At 39.7% G+C, this 21,187-nt stretch overlaps 1 protein-coding gene across 3 annotated transcripts in view; it reads right to left on the bottom strand.

Annotated features, from left to right (window-relative positions):
* Positions 1 to 1,060: 1,060 nt before the first annotated feature.
* The window catches only part of MTTP (microsomal triglyceride transfer protein), a 58,200-nt gene continuing 38,073 nt past the window's right edge, over positions 1,061 to 21,187 (bottom strand). For all 3 annotated transcript variants that reach the window (XM_073892012.1, XM_025873498.2, XM_073892013.1), the window contains 8 exons: positions 16,944 to 17,156; positions 15,205 to 15,416; positions 12,905 to 13,002; positions 12,661 to 12,782; positions 11,079 to 11,306; positions 6,495 to 6,619; positions 3,876 to 4,046; positions 1,061 to 2,382 (listed from right to left, as the gene is read on the bottom strand). In XM_073892012.1, coding sequence (XP_073748113.1) covers positions 2,211 to 2,382; positions 3,876 to 4,046; positions 6,495 to 6,619; positions 11,079 to 11,306; positions 12,661 to 12,782; positions 12,905 to 13,002; positions 15,205 to 15,416; positions 16,944 to 17,156 — 1,341 coding nt within the window. In that variant the 3' untranslated portion in view covers positions 1,061 to 2,210. The remainder of the gene's footprint in view (positions 2,383 to 3,875; positions 4,047 to 6,494; positions 6,620 to 11,078; positions 11,307 to 12,660; positions 12,783 to 12,904; positions 13,003 to 15,204; positions 15,417 to 16,943; positions 17,157 to 21,187) is intronic.

Below are 21,187 nucleotides of genomic sequence, written 5' to 3'. Positions count from 1 at the left end.
TGTTTAAAATACCTGCCACATAACAAGCACTAAATAAGTGTTAGCTTTAAAGGTATTTCTGAAGGCGGTCAGGTTCAGAAAGGCAGAGAGCAAACTGTCATGGGCAGAGATCTAATAGATACAGGGAATGGTAGTAGGCACTTCACAGAAGAAATGCAGCCAGGCTAAATCCTTCAGGTTTGCAGGAAGAAGCTGACAGGGCAGAGGACTCACGTCCGAGGGCAGTGCATTTCTCTGGCAGACACCTTTGCAGAGGACAAAGCTGTCTGGACACTGATGTTTGAAACAGTGAAGTGGTCAGGATTAGAGACAGCAAGAGAGGCTTATGGTGATATTTCTGGCTCCAGGATGTCATTTCAAAACGTGGACAATCACTCCAGCCCTCTTAGATTTCTACCTTGTTCATCCAGAAAGAAATCAGTGTTTGTCCTATGCTTCAGGTTTCTTGTTTCTCTGGAGCAAGTTAGAGTTGCTAAGTGCTATCCATTCTCCAAATGGGCAGCAATGTTTGACTGGGCCAGGCACACAAGCTGTTGGGAAGTAGCATAATACTAATGTCCAGGATGCCACATTCATCACTCTTGAGTAAATTACTATTTTGCATTTTACAGAAGCAGTTGTGATGTGTTAAGCATCACATGGCTGAGGTTTCTTGGCCCATGACATCTTTGGCTTAGTGCCTGAGGTCAACTTGCTTTTGCTGTAGCATGGGTAGCTTTACAGAGTACTTCTTCCAAGGCCAATGCCACCACCCATGACAATCCACCCCCCTTCAGTTTTTGATCCCTGTCTCTCTTCTCAGTAACATCACAATAAAGGTGCCAGCCCAGAGCCTTATGAAAACTGGAATTAGAGCTCGTTTTCAAGTTTACAGGTACTGAAGAGGTTCTGACTGCTGGTAATCTGTGGTTCATATTCCACAGGGCTCTGACCTCCTATTAGAGAATCCAGCCTGTCCTATAGAGTGGCAGAGGCCTAATCGTGTATGTGGCTGAGCTCAGAAAGTGGCAGAAACAGAGAAATGTGGTGTTCAAAGTAATGGAAGACAAAGACAACTCAATAGGATGTCCATATATTTATTTCATCACACATCATTTAAAATTTACAACCAGTGGTGGGCTAGCTAAACTTCCATTGTGTGTGTGTGTGTGTACTTAATGGACAAATGAGCACCTGTTACCTGTTTGGAGCTTATTACCACAAACACATACATCTGGTTTATTAATAGGTATTTGAAAACGTTTAACAAGGCTCTTTTAATTTGTACAAATAAAGACGATCTTTTCTTGATTTCATATTTTAGAAGTCCAAATCCATCAGTTTCTAAAAGCAGTATTAAATTGTCTTGGCCATTCTGGTTTTTGAACAGACTATAGTCAAACAGACTAGAACATCCACCACAAAACGCTTGAATGAAAGAAAAAATAATGAACATATGAAATGTCCCTTATAAAGGACAGTGTTCCACATTACAGTCTCAAAGAGACACAGCACAGGCAAAATCAAATGGAATTTCTGAAGTTTGTATTTCTAACTCTTACGTGCTAAGTCCAATGTTCTCGCAGGGCAGAAGGCAGAGGGTGAAATGGCTTTCTTCTAGCAATCTGACCCTGTGGTCAGCAGAAAGATGATGCTGTGCTTTAATTCTGTGTGCCTTCTACCTCAATGCTTAGTAAAACTCATGATAAACGAGATAAATATCCACTCTTGAAGCTGTGACAAAAGTCTTTAAAAAGTCTTATCCCCTCCCCCCAAAGGGTCTGTTTTTTTTTTTTTCCCCTGATTGGGCAACATATTTGGTAGAAACAAGCCATGCAATAAGGTCCTATGGGGGGCTTCCTACACGCTGATTGAAAATCGTTGAAACAAAATTGGGTTCTCCTGAGGGTATGTGTGTTTTGTTTTGTGTTTTACAGACAATTATTTCTTCTCAGAACAACACTCTTCTCACTGTACCAAATGGGATTTGACAGAGGTACCAAAACCAGGAATGTTGCTGGAAGTGTCACATATGTTGGCTCAAGATGACACTATCGGTAGCATATGGAATTGGCCCAAATTTAATCATTTGAGGTTTTTCAGAGCTTTTTACAAAAATCTTAAATACGGATATATATGTAAACACTGTGCTCTCAGAGAGCAAGTATATAGGCATGTCACATCGTATCCCTTCTCGGAGACAGATCCAAGTGAAACCTTACCAATCAGTTTCAAAACCAACCGCCAGAACTACTCTCGGGCTCAGGGGCAAACACCACCTTGCACATGTCAGAGTTCTCTTGGTGGAGTGGAAATTCAGATCCCGCTATGAGGCTTTCTTTTCTTCTCCGAGAGATGTAACCTCTGCCTGTGGACAGCCTTTCATACTTGGTCTCAAATTGCCTGCATAATGACAGCAAAAATAACAAAATTACACACATACTAAAGGGACCCACAGCCCTCAGAGCCAAGCTACTGACTGAGTGTACGCTTGAAGCTTCTGTTTCAAAGCAATTTGAGAAAGGATGGGAGTGCCAAAGACTACCAACTTCCATTCCCATGAATGGGGTCATTGTTTTCTTCCCATTAATTTCTACAGCAACAGATATACTTTGAATGCCTAGAATATAGGAGTCCTACCATACATTTTTCTAGAATGAAGGACGAAATTCCTCTCAGCTTTTTGGAGATGCTGTTAAACTTTGCAGGCCTTGCTATGTCTCCCACCCATCATTCCAGGAGCCCCACCTTGGGAGCACTCCCCTTTTGAGTAAGTAGCAAGTCCAATTGGATTTAGGCTGAGAATGCTGACAGACAAACATTCCTAGGGCTCTGGGCCAAGTGGAATGTGGAAAGAAACCAGTTAGCCATGAGCCTGGCTTGGTGGTCACTGCATTTTGACCACTGAAATGTTGATTTTTTTTTTAATTCATTAATGGAGGCTTATTCTAAACATAAGTTAATATAAGTTAACAACAGCTTAATATTCTGATTATAATCTACTATCTTTCATTCTGTAAAAATATAACCTACTCCTATTTGTACTGGTATCATTTATACATTCCTGATATGAATCATGAAATGTCAGTACAGTAAAGAAAGTGCTTAACTCTGGTCTACTTATCAAAGGAGATGATGTAAGATATGCTTGCTGTTTTAAATATACCAATTGCCTTCGTGGTTAATAATGTGTCAGGGAGACCTCTACAACTAATAGAAGAGTCAATGCTAACCAAAGCATTCTACTTCCATGTGACAGTATTGTTTTAAATAACCATTATAAGATTCAAAGGACACAGTGTAAATGAGAAGCTGTAGGGTAGAAGAAGTGATAGGCAGCTTACATGAACGATCATATATTTGGTATTTGAGACACTAAGAATTCTACTGAAAAATTTTTTTTTTCAATTCAAAATCTCAAACTCTCAAGCTTAAGCCAAAACTTAAACAAGATCAAGTTGCTGTTGTATGATTACCTAAAAACTATGAATTAATTTGGGCTCTTAAACCATGGTAATTGATTGCCAGGTGTTTTGTTTTGAATTTTTGGTCTAGGAGATAGTTGTGAAGTTAGCTGATAGTGTATGTCCACTATTTTTGCTGAAACTACATGGCAACTCTTAGGGTAAATCAAATCCCTTTGTTACCTTCATAAATTATTTCTGGACTAGAATACAGTATTATCCCCAGAATAAAATGAACTAGTCTTCATATTTTCTTGGTATCCTAGAAACTGACTTTTTTTAAAGCCTTATCATTTGTTCTTTTATTTATTTAAAGGAAATTTATGTTTCACTGTATTTTTACCATTTTGAAAACTAAATGCTCAAAACTGGTCACAAGTTTCTGGTGAACTGGAGACTGCACAGGAACATTCCATGAGCACTGGGTCTTACCTGAACGGAACTCCATCCTTGTCCATCTGCATGCAAACCAAGAATGGGTACTGAGAAAATTGCACTGTGGAGATAAACTCCAGGCCTGCTTCTGTTTCTGCACTGATTTCCAGGCCAGCTTTCACAAAAGAGGAGTCCACAGTGATGCTGCCAATTATTGCCAGAGCCACCCTAGAGATTTAGGCCAAAAAAAAAAAAACAAAAAAACCCCCCACAAAACCTTGTTAATATCACATTTAACTGATCTAAACCAATAGCTCTAATTTCACAGGGTCTGAACTCACAACTGGAAGGAACCACGTAAAAGACTACTGTGACCTAAACGTGCTCAGAGTTCTGCTGGGAATCAGGGCCTGGTTAGTCCCCGTGATGAGGCAGTGAAGGTCTGCCCTTCCCCTGCGCCTGCCCATGGCCTTAATTCCAGATGTGGGAATGAAGTGTCTAGCAGGTACTACTATGTGATATGGGCATACCAAGGGCCAAGGGGAAAATGTGCCTGGAACCTGATCCTTTCAGGAAGTCAGAAATACCCGAGCTAGCTTAAAACAAAGCCTAAACTCACAAAGACAGCTGACTGACGTTCATAACAATTTTCTTAGTAACTATCTCTGTGGGCTTCTTTGGAGTTACTTCCATTCCATTTCATTACTTTCTCCAAAGGGTCCCCAGTGACATTAAGTCTATGTTTGCCAAGATATTTGAAAAAATATTGTGTCACCAAAAACTATTCCTACAGTGGGGCGTGTACAATGCATTGCTCCAGGAAGGACAAATATGGTGGGTTCCCCAATAGTTGCCTAGAGAACTGGGTAGGCAGATTGCGTTGACGAGGGAACGTGGCTTGGATGATGATGAAGAGGATAAACAATCCCAGGAGAAGGCTTACCTCTAGGATCACTCTAATTTAATTATATAGACTTTGAATGAAATTGTGGGAAATTGCCTCCCCAGTTAAAACAGTTCTATGCCCAGGCTTTTCTGATAGACGGATACTATCAAAGTTAGGCTGTGCAAATTAAAGTCCCCGCTCTTGTTGTTGTCAGTGTAAAAGTAGGTCAGAGGTGGTTTCATGTAAGTCCCTGAATCCCTTACCATACCTTCTAATATCTTGCGCTCAACAAAGGCTTAAGAGATATTTTTTAAATGAACAAATGAAAAATTAAAGATAGACTGGCTACAGTGTGGATACTGGTAGGTTCTTAGGGATACTGTGTCCTTTTTAAAAATCCAGATAATTAGAGACTCTTAATCTCAGGAAAAAACTGAGGGTTGTTGGAGTGGAGGGGGGTGGGAGGGATGGGGGGGCTGGGTGATGGACATTGGGGAGGGTATGTGCTATGGTGAGCGCTGTGAATTGTGTATGATGAGCGCTGTGACTGATGAATCACAGATCTGTACCTCTGAAACAAATAATACATTATATGTTAATAAAAAAATAAAAATAAAAATCCAGATAATTTTGGGTGTGGCTCTTGTTGATTTCTTTCTGCAAAGAATTCAATTCCATTTAATTTGGGGGAACTTCTATCTAGAAAATACTTCAAAAAAGAAGAACACGGATTCACCCAGAAGCCCTAAATTACACTGCTGATCCCTCTGATGGCCTGTTCCATTTCTCTTCTTTGGTTCCTTTTAGTAAAACTGTGGGTCACCTTTCACATTAAAATGTGCTGCCTTTTGATTTCTCAATTCCTTTAGCCACAGTTTCATAGAAATCAAATCTTTAATTTTATCACTCCTTCTCACTTCTGCCCCACAATATCTTTAAATATCAAAAAAAGGTAAAAATCAATTGCATTTCCATTTCCTTTTCTTTGATTCCACAACAAACAGAAGAATAATTCTGATTATCACACTGGTTCAGAAACATTGTCTTATGCTCAAAATAAAACACGTCCATTTGATTCGACACGTACATTAGAAAAACTAAAGGAGCTGAGAACATTTTGTTTAGAAAAAAGAATGCTAATGAAAAGACTTAAGGACTCTTAAGACTTTGATTCTACACAAAAGTGACCATCTTTTTATTTTTCTCCACTGAAGATAGCAAAGGGGTAAAGATTTAAAATCCCAACAAGAGGGATGCCTGGGTGGCTCACTTGGTTAAGTGGCTGCCTTCCGCTCAGGTCATGATCCTAGGGTCCTGGGACTGAGGCCTGCATTGGGCTCCTTACTCAGCAGGGAGCCTGCTTCACCCTCTCCCTGCAGCTTCCCCTGCTTCTGCTCTCTCTCTCTCTCTCTCTGACAGCTAAAATCTTTAAAAAAAAAAAAAAAAATCCCAACAAGAGGGAAAACTAAAAAGTTTGCTTTGGAGTCATATTTTCTGACAACATTGTCAATTACTGATGTGGAATACCAAGAGAAGATGAACTTCTCATCCACGGGACAAGCTGGCTGTGGACAGATGTCTTTAAAAGCATGATGATTCTTGGCTGAGTTGATCAGATAACTGGCCTGCTCATGAGAAGCTATGGAGAGAATGACTTCCCATGGTTTCTTCCAACTCTATGATTTAATAATTACAAATAGAAAACATAGATTTTGAAAAGTCAGAGAGCTAAACAATTCCAGAAGCATATCTCTGCAGTTCATTGCATAGAATATTATACATATGCTTACCGATTTTTCACCCGGGTTTTAGACTCACGATACCACAGGCTAAACTCCATTGCACCTGAAATGTCAATAGCTAGACCACCCTGGACATCCATATTCGCCTTTAGTCCAGATTGCAACTGAAGCTCCTAGAAGCAAAAATATTTAATAATAGTAATAATAACAATAAGCAAATTTAGTCAACCCCTTTTCAAAGGCATGTTCAACCTCCTGCTATAGATAATAACATTTGAGTTGTGCTAATGTTGGAGTCTTTCTCTAGGCTTGGAAACACATTGTCCTAATCTTGATCACTGGAAGTAGATTGCTGATTCGCTAAAGTATTTAGTCAATGGGTTTGTCAGTAGTTAGCCTTTAAGTCTTGCATTTTCTGAGGACATTAGCTGGGGTGATGTTGGCTGAAAAGTTCTTCAGCTGGATTGCAGTCACATTGCCTGGGAACAGTGTTGGAAAAGATAATGGCTCTGGAGAAAAAAAGGCTCAGTATCCTTAATTTTGATATCCCTCCAAAGATCTTAGGTTCGTGGTAACTGGCAGCATGACTAACTTCCTTATGTAACTGCCCTACTCAAACCAAACAAGCCATGCTTTCCCCAACTACAAATGCCATGATTTGCTTTCTAGAAAGGATCATATTGATCTCTCTGAATTCTCTCCACTTTCCGAAAAACATGGCAAGAAATCTCAGTTAAAGGCCTTGATTTACAACCAGGTATACCAAAAAAGTCTCATTGTGGCATGAAGCTACTTTTAGTCTAAAGACACCTGGATGAAAGTGTGAGGTTCTTAACATAGAACTCAGGACACATTAGGAGAAAACCTTAAGAATACTTACAGCTACATTTACTCTAGAACTAAACGTGGTTGTAGTAGGATGCAAGGTTGTCTCATGCATCATAACTAATATTTAAGGAACACAAATTATCCTGAGAATGCCAGAATAATTATGCCCAAATTTTAACCAATGCCTATGAACTACAGAACCAAGATTTGAGTTCTCCATTTGCACTGTAATAGTGATTGTTCCCAAATGAACCCTACTGTGTGCCCTGTCTTAGAAGTATTTCTTTCTGGTAGCCTGAGTGGCTCAGTCATTTAAGTGTCCAACTCTTTTTTTTTTTTTTTTTTTTTTGGTGCAAAAGGGTGATTTTATTATAGTGCAGGGACAGGACCCGTTGGTAGAAAGAGCTGCAGCTACAGGTGTCGGGGGTGGCTGATTATACATTTTAAGTTTTGTGGAGGGAGAGGTGGTAGAGATAACATAGGTTTCCTTTATTTTTTTGATTCTCACTCTTTTTATTTTTATTTTTTTATTTTATTTTTTTATTATGTTACGTTAATCACCATACATCACATCATTAGTTTTTGATGTAGTGTTCCATGATTCATTGTTTGCGTATAACACCCAGTGCTCCATGCAGAACATGCCCTCTTTAATACCCATCAGCAGGCTAACCCATCCCCCCACCCCCCTCCTCTCTAGAACCCTCAGTTTGTTTTTCAGAGTCCATCGTCTCTCATGGCTCGTCTCCCCCTCCGATTTCCCCCCCTTCATTCTTCCCCTCCTGCTATCTTCTTCTTCTTCTTCTTCTTTTTTTAACATATAATGTATTATTTGCTTCAGAGGTACAGATCTATGATTCAACAGTCTTGCACACTTCACAGCGCTCACCAACTTTTTTTTTAAGATTTTTATTAAAAAAAATTTATTTATTTGACAGAGAGAGAGAGTGTACAAGCAGGGGGAGTGGCAGGTAGAGGGAGAGGGAGAAGCAGACTCCCGGCCGAGCAGGGAGCCTGACGTGGGGCTCGATCCCAGGACCCTGGGACCATGACCCGAGCTGAAGGCAGATGCCCATCTGACAGAGCCACTCAGGCACCTGCAAGCATCTGACCCTTGATTTCAGCTCAGATCATGATCTCAGGATCATGGACTTGAGCTCCATGCTGAGCACGGAGCCTGCTTAAGATTCTTTCTCTCCCTCTCCCTCTCCCTCTGCCCCTCTACCCCCACCTCTGCTCACTCATACATGCACATGCACTCTCTCTCCCTCTCTAAAAAAATAACAAAAAAAGTATTTCTTTCTTTGGATCTTCTCCTCTCTCCCCAATTTGAAAACTATAATCTCGTTAGTCCACCCAATCAAAAAAAACTTTTGATGTGGACTTTGGCTTTCCCACTGGCCATACATTAGGTGGATCAAAACACACCAAGTGCCATGGAAAAGAATATTTCACAGATTTTAGACAATGTGCCTTTTGTGGGGAGAGAGCATTTCCATTGCAGTCTGGGTTTTAAGGAGTGCCTTGGCTCTCTGGGACGATTCCATTTCTCTCATGCAAAGAGACCATGGAAGAACTCTTAGGTGTAGTCACAGAAGAATTTTCCTGAGCTCCCAATGAAGGACAGAGCATTGAACCCTGTAGAGGGATACACCACTCTTTCTTTGTGAAAGGGACTAAACCACATAGTGCAGTGGTTCTCATTTTTAAGGGTACAAAGTAAGTGGAACTAACAGTTCTGAGGACCTACTCTGGCCCCAAAGCTCTACATTTGGTATCTCATTTAATTCCCCTACTAATCTTCCATGGTAAGCATTATATCTGAAGATTTAAAAGGAACCCAGGCCTACTAGCCATACATGGAGACAGAATGAATACCCAGACTGTCTCTAGGGAGGATACTTTTCTCTTACCACACATGGCTATTACAAAATCATAACCCTATTTTGTCTCCTAGTGTTCTGAGAAATATTATAATAAAGATCATAGGCTTATGTCCTTGTTTGACCCAGAATGCATATTTATTTAAATTATTGCCTATGAGCTACAGGAACAAGATACTTTACATTTGTAGCTACTGTGACGCCTTGATCTTGGACCTTTGGTCTCAAAGGTGTCTCTTGGTTCAAACACTGATATTTTGACAAATTATCCCATTGCTTCCATTCAGGACAATACGCTCTTTGCTGGATAAAGAGGATCTCCCTATTAAGCTGACTTTACCAGACATCCTTCTCTGAAGAGTAATCCAATTAGCCGAAAAGAGAGAGGGAGAGTAAGCACAGAGTAATTCCATCTGCCCTGGTGGCTGTGACAGCCTATCCACTGCCAAAATTTCCTTCAATGTCAGCACTTGACCTAGAGTGGTATGTGCCTCTGAAGCTGGGATGGCATTACTGGATTGCTCTGCAGAACCAGGGAGCATCAAACAGCTTATTGGTATAGTAACCCCTAATCTGCCAAGTACTCCAATAGGAAATACACATATATTGGGTTATGTTTTAATAGCCACGGGATGATCTTTGCCTTAGAATACAACTTAGGTGACTTCTCTTAATGAACAGAAGAACTTTACAAGATCATCTAGATCAGGAGTTGGCAAATTATGGCCTGCAGGCTAATCTGGCCCACTTGCTGTTTTTGTAAATACAATTTTGTTGGAGCACTGCCACGCTCATTTGTTAATATATTGCTGAAGGCTGTTTTCACTCTAGAGTGGCAGAGCTGAGTAATTGCAATAGAGACCATATGGTCCACAAAGTCTAAAATATTTGCTTTCTGCCCTTTACATAAAAAGTCTGCTGAGCCTGATCTAGATTACTGTGTTTTCATCAAGTTTTACAGCCTAATTCTGACCATCAGAGATTGTTGATAGGTAGCTGAGCACACACAGATGGGGTTGAACTGTCATGATTCCTGTGTCTTAAAATGTAGATCACTTCCTCAGCACTCTTATGCCTTCTTCAGAGATTTTTTCATTAAGAATTCATCTCCCCTTCGGGGTGCCTGGGTGGCTCAGTCGGTTAAGCACCCAATTCTTGATTTCAGCTCAGGTCATGATCTCAGGGTCGTGAGATCAAGCCCCATGTCGGGCTCCATGCTGTGTGTGCTGGAGCTTGCTTAGGATTCTCTCCCTCTCCCTTTGGCCCTCCCCCACACCACATGCATATACACGCTCTCTCTCTCAAAAAAAGAATTCATCTCCTCAGAGTTAATACTGTAATGGATACGTGCAATGCAAAATTCTGATATAATTTGAGAACTGTTTTTTCATGTGACCTTGAGGATTAAGGGATATGACAGGTACTGCTGGTTGTCCTTCTCTTCATTCATTTTAACTACAACATAGGCTAGTTCAGAGTGACAAGGTGCCCTTTGAAAAACTACCCTTACCAGTTTTCCTTGCAGCTAGTGATATCCATAAGACACAGTTTTGATCAACAACAAAAGGGCTAGGTTATTTTCTCTATAATTTCTTGTTTCTGTTAGCATTAGTATTTTCTCTTTTTTTTCTTTCGGTTTTATTGAAATATATATGGCATTACTGTATTCATATTATATTGACTATTTTCTCTTTTGCCTCAACAGTGAGGATGTGTTTTCATCAGCTAACAAAGGTGAAAGAAAAGTCTGCTTCCCTATAACAAAGGGGAAAAGGAGGAAGGGCTGCAATACCAAGAGGGTGAGTGCTTAGAATGTGAACCCCTAGATGGATGGAACCTTGTCCTCTGAGGTTCCACCCATTTCAAATGTGCCTGGAACACATTAGGGATTAAATAAATAGTTGAAGAAGAAACGGATTACCTGGGAATGATCTATCAGCAGAATGAGTCCCTTCACCACACTGACAGGGTCACCAGACGCTGACAGCATTTTGGACATCAAATCACTGTATCCGTTGAAAAAAGTGACAGGTCTGAGCTGAACATCAAAGAGGATGGCTGACATGCCGGCGTAGGAGTCAAGGTTCTCCTCCCCCTCATCGGGAGTAGCTGCAATCAAGGCTTCCAGTCCTTGGGCTTCAATGACCACCTGGGGGAAAATGGAAATAACAGTCCTGACATCAGCTCCCTGACTGTTCTGTAAGTGATGGGGATGGTTCTGAGCTGTGGCTAGAACTTTCCTAAGGGTCAGAAATTCAGACATCTGCAGCAGCTAGGCAAACAAAAACAAAACAAAAACAAAAAACCAACTCTATGCCTGAACATAAGGTGAATTCGTTTTCTTCATTTAATCCTTGCAACCTTTTATCCCTTTTGATGTAGATAACCAAAAATCTCAAATGGCAGAGGCAGAACTCAAACCCCTTCTGTCTACCAAGGCCATGGGCTTTCCATTTTATGGTGTCATCCTCAAGACTCCTAGTCCCTCCAGGACCGTCACATATAATGGACCAGCTGTCCTGCAGAGCTCCTAACAGGAGATGGAGAAATGTTGGGACAGTAGCCATAAGGCTGCTCCTACGAGGGGGGTGGAACACTCTAAGCCATGACTCACACCTTTCCTGCCAAACTTCTCTCTTGAGCTGAAAGAAAAGATGATCTCTCCCATACACAGGAATCCTATATATTCTCTGTCCCCCATACCCAGCCGCATAACCACTGGGTGTTTGGCATTTCAAAGTGCCTATCAGCAAACAGATGGTGATTCCTCAGGACAGAAGGACATAGTATTCTGACTAGAGTCTCATCAAAGGGTATAGTAATATAACATGGATAAGAACTCAAGTTTGTGTAGTACTGGATCAATTTTAATGCTTAAATGAGCTTATTGAGAAGGTTATAATTTGATATGCATAAAAACTAAAAAGAAAGTATAGTTTATAATTAGGAAGGCTTTATAGATTGTAACCAAATTTTGAATAAAACTAAAGAGATGGAATTCAGCCAGTTGTCAGATGCCTACACTTTATTCTTTTTCCTCTTGGTGGTGCTGAACAACATAGACTCTTTAGAGAGTCAAAGTTTTTATTATGGAGAATCAACTTCTTCATAGAAACACCCAGAAAAGGAAAATATATTCCAGAGTTAGATACGTGGAACATTAAGGAATATATCTATGAATAAAAACATAATATTTTTTAAAACAAAAGTGAAAAATATTAGGACAATTTCAATTTTGTGAATAGGTTTGCCTTTGAAATGACAAACAGATATTTGGCAAGTCTGTTAAGTCAAATTATTTAGGTTTCAAGTTCATACTTGAAACTCTCTCTGGAATTATAAACCATACAGCCTCCCGCAGATGATGGAATCGCAAGCTACTTAAAACAGGAGCCACCAATAACTTATGCATTCTATAGTGTTACCACCAGAATATATATTATTCTACTTTGGACTAATTTTTTACATACTTTATTAAGCAAAACTAATGGAAAATGAGTTACCTGGCTACTGTGAAGATGAGCTTTCCCAATGTACTGAAAGATGTTCAGGTTACTTCTCCTTAGAATGCCAGAACCAGAGTAAAGAATGTCCAGGCTGTAAGTAGATGCTGAGTGGGGAGCACCTAATCACAACAACAACAACAATAAACAATCAAACACCCAAAGCCCTGTAATTTAGTAACAGTTCCAGCAATACCAACTGGGAGAAGGGCAGAGAGGGAGAACCCCTTTTCAGGTGACGTACGTTCTATGTAGCCAGTATAGGCAGAAGAGGATCCACTCTTGGAGAAACGGTCATAATTATGAGCAACCATTTCCTTCAGAACTCGACGGACCATTTTGCTGCAAGACAGAAAAGGAAAAAGCTGCACATTCATTGTAATGGCGGCTTCCTAAGTCAGATTTGGAAAAAAAACAAACCCTCAGTGGAAAAAAGAGGGGGCCAAATTTTCCTCGTGCCACTCCAAGACCGGGGAGGTGCCAGCTGGAGTGCCAACTTTAGCATTAGGGCTTTCCCCTTCATTCCTCAGATATTTGAAATTCAGGTTGGTATCAAAATGACAGCAAGGCAAGGACGCCCAGCTATGAATGGCTTAAACCAACTAATGGACACACCTCAGGAGTGGAAAACACATGTTCTATGAATCATCATGGTTCTATTGTTAAATAGTATATACTTTCAAGGAAAGCTCTACCAAACTGGGTGGGGGATGGGTTTGCTCAATATTTCTCTAAACATTTTCCTATGCTCTCTAATCTTATCAGTGGCTGATGACACGTCACAGTTCATTCCCAGGAATTTTTTCTACTTGCGGAGTTTTCAATTAAAGAGACATCTCAGTAAAACCCATAAATGAATGATTATCTCCTCTAAAGTTAGTCTTAAACCTTACCCTATGCCACTATCTTGTCTACTGTCTAAGGAGTACTGAGATCTTTCTGATCCCAACTACTTAACACTAATCATATCAGTAATAACAAAATTAGGTACTATCACAAAAGATATCAAAATAATCAACCAAAGAAATCTGGATCTAGATCTGAGGTAGAAAATTATTGAGGGAGGGAACAGTAACCCTATAGGTCCCCCAATATTATAAGACATTAGCCTGGAGAAGAAGGGATGAGGAGGTCATAATGGCTGTCTTCAAATATTCAAAGGGCCTGCGTATGGATGAATGATTAGACCTGCTCTGCTTTGCTCCAGGGATTGGGGCAAATAGGGCCAATAGGAAACTTTCAGTTACATAAAGAAGTACTGGTGATAGTCTCTGAATAATGACACAAGTTCCCTCAGAGGAGGCGAGCCCCTGCCACTGGACAGGTGCAAGCAAAGACTGGACACCACCTGCTAGGAGAGTAGATTCCACACTAGAGAGAGATACCAAGCGAAGTGGCCTGTAACGTCCTTTCCAACTCTAACCATTCTGGTCCTGAGAATCTGCCCTGCAGTGTTGCGACAGCTTCCTCGCCTTTCCCTGGCTGCTCTCTACCCCATTGTGTCCTCTTTTACTGTCCCCTGCATCACTAGGTTCACAAGACAAGGGCAGTAAACCCACCCAGGATCTCCTCCACAGTCTCACAAAAGCAAACAAAGAAATAGAAGTCAAATCCATTCCCCGTGGAATACATGGCTACAGACAGACTTTGCTTCTTCCTCCCTCACTCATCTGCTCCTTCTTCCTCCTTATCTGTCCTGCTCTTTTCTCCCTTCTACCCGCTCCTCCCACACCCCTTTCTTTTATTGCCTTTAAAACTTTTTTCCTTTGTCTTTATCTATTTTCCAACCTCCCCCATATCTGTTTTCCTTTTCAACTGAAAATGCTCAAATTTGATCTTTCCTAGGGATCCTGCTGTGCAAGTAACTCAGGGGAAATTGGAAATTTCTTTTCCAGCCTTCTCATTTCAGTGAGGAAGTGCAGAGAGCTCTGGGGAAGCACCACTTTGAAGGGAGACATCAGTGAATTCGGAAGAAGAGACCTGGGTACTGGAAGGAAGATGAATCCAGTAAGAGTTACTGAAAGGGATGAAGTCTGCTGATCCCACTCCCCATACCTTGCATTGTCCCAAAATGAGAGCCATGCCTGAGGTTTTTAACTTAAATGGTAGATTCATTTGATCTGTGATAGATGAGTCTTCAATATTAGATCACTAACCTTTGGAAAGTTAACATGAAAGACCATTTGGTAAGAACTTATATCACTTTGTTGTGCTATTGATAAAAATAGTCCTATTAAAAATGTAGTTGTGTTTTAAAACATCACAAACGTTTGGCAATATATACTTACCAGACTGATCAGGAGACCTAAGTACAAATCATACCCCGGGTTTCAAATCATAGTGCCAAAGTAAAGTTGTCTTATTTGGCCTGCTAAATAGTTCTTGGAGGAAACTTGGCCAACTCTGGTTTTATGTAACATACCTAGCATAATGACCATGCCATTATTATTAGCCACATGTGTACTACACCAATGAACAAATAAGCTTGAACAAATAAAATAAGTTTTCTTAGATAAACAGAGAGACAGGTGCACTCCATCATACCTTGCAGGCATTTCAAAACGTAGGATGTCTTGAACAACAGCGAGCATGTATTTATTCATTTCTTTGGGAAGATCCCCAATAGAGAGCAGAATGTTTTTTACTTCCATGTAGGACGGATTGTTATTTAAAATGATGGTGGCTGCAGTAGTGCGTACAGTCTTTTCATGGACTTTACGATTCTGGTGGTATATCCTATTCAAAGTCTTCTTTACCTGTTCAGAGATGTTCAAACTTAGGGCACATCTAGATTTTTTATGTTGATATTGTGATAGGAATAGTTAGTGCTCTTAAAAATATGCATGTGCTCTTACATTTCCCAGGGTTCTTTGCAGTTAGGTTGGGGCCACAGTCCTAGCCAACAGACCATGAATAGAATTGCTGTGGGTGACTTCTGGACTTGGACAGTTAAGAGCTGGTGTGCCTTCTCCCTCTCTTTTTACTACTACTGTAGTAAACTTAGGGCCACATTTTCCCTTACCTTCATTAGGCATGGCATGAATGAGAAACAGACTTTTGATAAGCTGAGATTTTGAAGCTCATCTGTTATTGCAGCATATCATGGTGTCACCTAACTAATATCGATTTTTAAAGATACTACTGGGGAGCTATGGCTATATTAACTGATATTTCCTTAGAATGAAGTCCCTCAGGATCCTCCCTTATCCTTTTTTAAAAAATTAATAAACTTCATTTTTCAGGGCACTTTTAGGTTCACAAGAAAACTAAGCTGGAAGTATAAAGGGTTCCTATATACCCCTTGCCTCTAGTCTCCACCCTGCCCAAAACACATGTAACATCCTCCCCATCAGCATCCTGCACCACAGTGGTACATTTGTTACATTTGACAAACCTATACTGACAAACCATTGTCACCCAAAGTCCACAAGTTACATTAGGGAACTCTTTTCTTAACAAAACATTAACACCAAAGAAAATCTGCTAAAATAATGGCTTCTGTGGCAACAAATATTGGCAACAAATAATTTTATTGGTTACTAGCATTGCCTAAAAATATGTGGTATGGGGGTGGGGTTTCTGTACTAGGCATTTATAAACAGTTCTTTCAATTCCATTTCCCTTTGCTTTTTTTATTTCCCCCAAATGCTGGCCTTGTTCTCAAGTGTAGAGGAGTTAAACAACTCAACTGAGCACAAACAACTAGGAAAAAATAGCCAGAATTTATAGGTAGGTCTCTGTCTCAAAAGCCCATGACCCTAGCCATCATGCTTTGCAGTCTACCAACTTTGACCAAAAAAAAAAAAAAAAAAGTAGTGGGAAGGTGCTCAGCTGCAAACTGGAAATATCATTCTCAGCAGGCAGCTTATCTTGAAGTTTAAAAACTTTTCTGTTCTAATCAAAGTTTAATTTAGATGGCTTCCTGAAAATGCAGCTATAGGAACCAACACAGAAATTCTTAAGCCAGGATATTTTAGTGTGGAAACATTTAACAGTATTTTGAAACTTATGGAAGTAAAGGTATTTCTGGAAAGAATTTGTTTCTTAAAATAAGAGGATGTGCTTCAATATTTATGCTTCAGGATACAGGACATTATCTATTCAAAATGTGAGGCTGCTTCAGAATAGCCTTAAATTCAATTTAAGAGTTATTTCTAAACAGGAAAGAGAGATAGTTTGGGGGGAAAAAAAGAGGCTGACTTCAGAGAACTTTGCATTTGACTCAAGTTTAGACACGCTTCTTTTCCTTCTGTGAATGTTGCAAATACTCTTGGGGAATTTACCTCATCAGTTATGAAACGGACATCGTATCTCTGGAGCGTGGTGGTGGCAAGATGGCTGACAGGCCCTTCCCCTGCTTCTGCATACTTCAGAAGGAGTGGGATGCCTTCCGGAAGCAGCGCATTCTTCAGAGCCAGGAGGTACATCATGGTGTCCTCTTTTTTCTCTGCTCTTTCAAGTCCTCCCAGGATTAACTTCTTGGCTTCCACCACTGCCTAAAACATTCACATACTACCTCAGACATATGTATAATCATACATTAAATAAGGCTTGGACAAGACTGGCTTCACTCTTGGGTCCAAGAAAACAACCCAAAGTTTTAGAAAGTTTTGCACTGGTTGCCTGACTGAGACACACAATGAAAATGAACAAGTGTACTTGATAAAGGTGTTGTGTTTTTTTAAAAATGCATACGTTAACATATTCTTAAGAAGGAATGAGTACAATTAATAACTGATATATCTACTTTTGAACACATTCTGAATGTATAAAGTCATTTCTAAAATTCCTTTGTGATTGATTATTCATAAAACTGCCTCTTCATTGAATTTCTAAAGGAACAATTAGATGGCACCTAAGTGATGCCACACGCTTTTTCTTAAGTAACAGTTTGGTGAAAGTACTTAGAACTTGACCATAAGGTCTTGTTCTAAATGTTTAAAAAGTGCTTGTTTCCACTTGAATCCAATTTGATTAATGCTACCATACAGTTCAAAAAATATTTCTTGAATGCCTTCTATGTGGCACTTTGCTAGGTACTTTTCAAATATGTTCTTTAATCAAAAAGGCCCCTTTTTCTGGCCTAAAAAAAAAAAAAGAATTGACTATAAGTTAATAGTTTAATGGAAAAGTAAATTACAAATAGGGACGCCTAGATTCTGGTCTTTGCCACTACCTATGTTTTAGGGGCTTCAGTTTCATCTTTAAAGATGCCTAAGGTCTAATTCAACTATAGGATTTGCAAATTCTGAAATTAGGCAGTAGGTACACAGACACACATACACACAGAGAGTAGGGAAGAGAGAGAGAGGGGGGAGATAGGGGGTGGGGAAAGATATAAAAGGTCCCCAAATAGAAGGAAAGATACTAAATTTCATGTGTACTCAGAGAAATGCTATTTTTCAACTATCAGACTGATTAAAAGATTAAAAAGTTTGATAACATACTTTCCTATTGAGGCTATGGGGAAATAGGCATTCTCATGCATTACTGGTGAAAGCATGAAGTGATACAATTCCTAAGAAAGGTAATTTGGCAAAAGCTAACATATCTACATTTTGTTCCAGCACCCCCAGCCCTGATGCTACATCTCTAACAATAAGAAAAAATATGCCTAAGATCATTCATCTCAGCATGACTTGTAGTAGCAAAATAGTAGAACCCAGCTCATGACCATATGCGGGAGATCCTGAATACATTGGTCCCTTCACATAGTGAAGTATTAGGCTAGTTATAAAAAGGAATGAGGAGGATCTCTGAGAATGGTATGGGGTGATTTCCAGGGTATATTGTTAAGTGGAAAAAATAAGCTACAAAAGAGTATATATAGAATGCTGTATTTTGTGAAAGAAAAAAAGAAAAATGTGTGTGTATATCTGCTTACTGTTGCAAAAAGAAATACAGGAAGGAAAAAGCAAAAATTAATGACAATGGGTACATGAAGGAGGCAGGCAAGAATGGGTTGAAGGGCTAGCTAGAAAAGGGAACAGGACCCCTTTGAGAATGCCTTTAAAATGTAGTTTTGACTTTTGAACCATGTTAATATTTCACATATGCAAGAAGTAAAATTAAATCAACAAGGATGGAAAATTGCCAAAATTGAATTCAAACAGAAACAAACATAAGCGTATATCAAACCGCTAACATAATTAAACAGAAGAGAATAACAAAGACTTGATGCAAGAGACTTCTGAATATAGAATTCTGTACACATTTAGAGAACTATATTCTAAAAACAAAAAGAGCTGTGATGAAGTCTTAAACTTTATTTAGTCTGACTTTTGTAGCAATACTGGTGTAGCAATTCCAAAACTATTGTGTGTGTGTTTTAAGATTGAGCAAATAAATCAATACATTGATGTTCTTGAACACCAAGGTTCTCACTGTAGGAGAAGGAAGATAAATGTATGGAATGAAAGAAGAGAAAGAAGCTTGTTGCATTGGGCTGGAATTAAGATAGCAGTATGAACTCACCATATAATAAGTATAGATATATGTATTTTGTCCATCGTAAGGGCCTAGATGCAATAGCACTTATGTAATAAGTAAAAGCATTTAGGGGTAAAATGCCAGATGTCTGCAACCCTCTCTCACATGGCTCAATCAAAATACAAATAAAATGAGATAAAACAGAGTGAGATACTAGAAGTATGCAAGATGTTAAAAACTGGCAAATCTAGGTGAAGGGTATACAGTCATAGAATTATGCTATTCTTACAACTTTTCTGTAGGTTTGAATTTTTTCAAATACAAATTTGGGGAAAAATGCAATTAGGATGCAAGGAGGTCAAAATGTGACAAAAAACTAATAAGAAAAAGAAATAGGGGGCTTTGTACTCGGTGAGTTAACTTGTCTAGCTGCCACTCCGACTGCCATGGGGCAGGCGAGAGCTTTCATGCTAGTAAGGCTGAAAAAATTTAGCACTCGATAGGATGGCAGGTACCTTCTGGGCAGTAAAAGTATTTTATGCCCAGCAGGCACCCTAAATTTTTGCTGAGAACACATCATTTTCTTTCTATTCATATGTCTTCGATGTAGGCTAGAGGTAGATGAATATTCCACAGCAGAAAGTTGAAAGTCAAACGTGAACATTTACAACAGTCCATCTGGTGACTAATTATCTTCAAAGATGCATTTTTTTATTATGTTCAGTTAGTCACTGTATAGTACATCATTAGTTTTTGATGTAGTGTTCAATGATTCATTAGTTACGTGTAACACCCAGTGCTCATCACAGCACGTGCCCAAAGTTGCCCAAAACATTAACAAAATTGAATGACAGTGATAGGGGCTAGTTTTAAGCTACCTACAACGTAACTTTTTTTTTTATTTTATTATGTTATGTTAATCATCATACATTACATCATTAGTTTTTGATGTAGTGTTCCATGATTCATTGTTTGCTTATAACACCCAGTGCTCCACGCAGAATGTGCCCTCTTTAATACCCATCACCAGGTTAACCCATCCCCCCACCCCCCTCCCCTCTGGAACCCTCAGTTTGTTTCTCAGAGTCCATAGTCTCTCATGGTTCATCCACCCCACCGATTTACCCCCCTTCATTTCTCCCTTCCTACTATCTTCTTCTTTTTTTTTAACATATAATATATTATTTGTTTCAGAGGTACAAGTCTGTGATTCAACAGTCTTACACTTTAAAGATGTGATGAGAATTTGGCTATCCCATTTTCAGCAGAATTTTACATTTAATCCTTTGTTCAGTTTCCTTCTCATGCTACATTCTACTCTCTCCCAAGGTTGCAGCCACCCTGTTCCTGGCCCTAACTCCTCTTCTGGGCTTCAGGTGGCTATGGCCATCTGCCCTTTGGACAACTCAACTTGGTGGCCCAGAGGATTTCAAACTTAACATGGCCAAAACAAATTCATAGTTCTACCTACCTCCCAATCCCAAACTCGGTTCTATAAACCTTGCTTAAGTGGTTGACATCACCACACCTAGTACCCTACCCTGGAACCTTACTAGTCACCCAGCTTCTTACCTCTTTCACATTCCCCACATCTCCCCATCAGTCATCACTGAGTACTATCAACTCTACCTCCTAAATGACTCTTGAATCTGTCTCTTTCTCTCACCCTACTGCCACTATGTTAATTCAGACCTTTACTAATTCTTGTCCGGTTGTTGTAAATATTTCCAATCAGATCTTGCTGCTCCAATCCAGTCAACAGCCAGTCCCTACACTCTGCTTCTTTATAAAAAAAAAAAAAAAAAAAAAAATCTGAGCATCTCATTCACCTGCCTAAAAACATACCATTCTCCCCTCTCTCTTTGGAGTGATGGCCAGACTTGTTAGCATCTCATTAATAAAGATCCAACTTCTTTTCTCTCTTCCCTTCTTTCCTGTGCTCTACTCTCACCCATCTGCCCCACAAATATGAATACTTTGTGCTCCAGCTCCACAGAATTTCTCACTGTTCTCAGGCATACCAGACCCATTTTGACTTTGGGCCTTTTCATGCATTATTGTATTTCTCCTAGAATGTCTTTCATTCCATACTATCATC

This window comes from Callorhinus ursinus, unplaced genomic scaffold (assembly GCF_003265705.2).
Source record: "Callorhinus ursinus isolate GAN/ISIS: 27379988/994484 unplaced genomic scaffold, GSC_fseal_2.0 scaffold4, whole genome shotgun sequence".
NCBI lineage: Eukaryota > Metazoa > Chordata > Mammalia > Carnivora > Otariidae > Callorhinus > Callorhinus ursinus.
The sequence above is the reverse complement of the archived record's forward strand: the minus strand, read 5'-3'. Positions and strand labels throughout refer to the sequence as shown.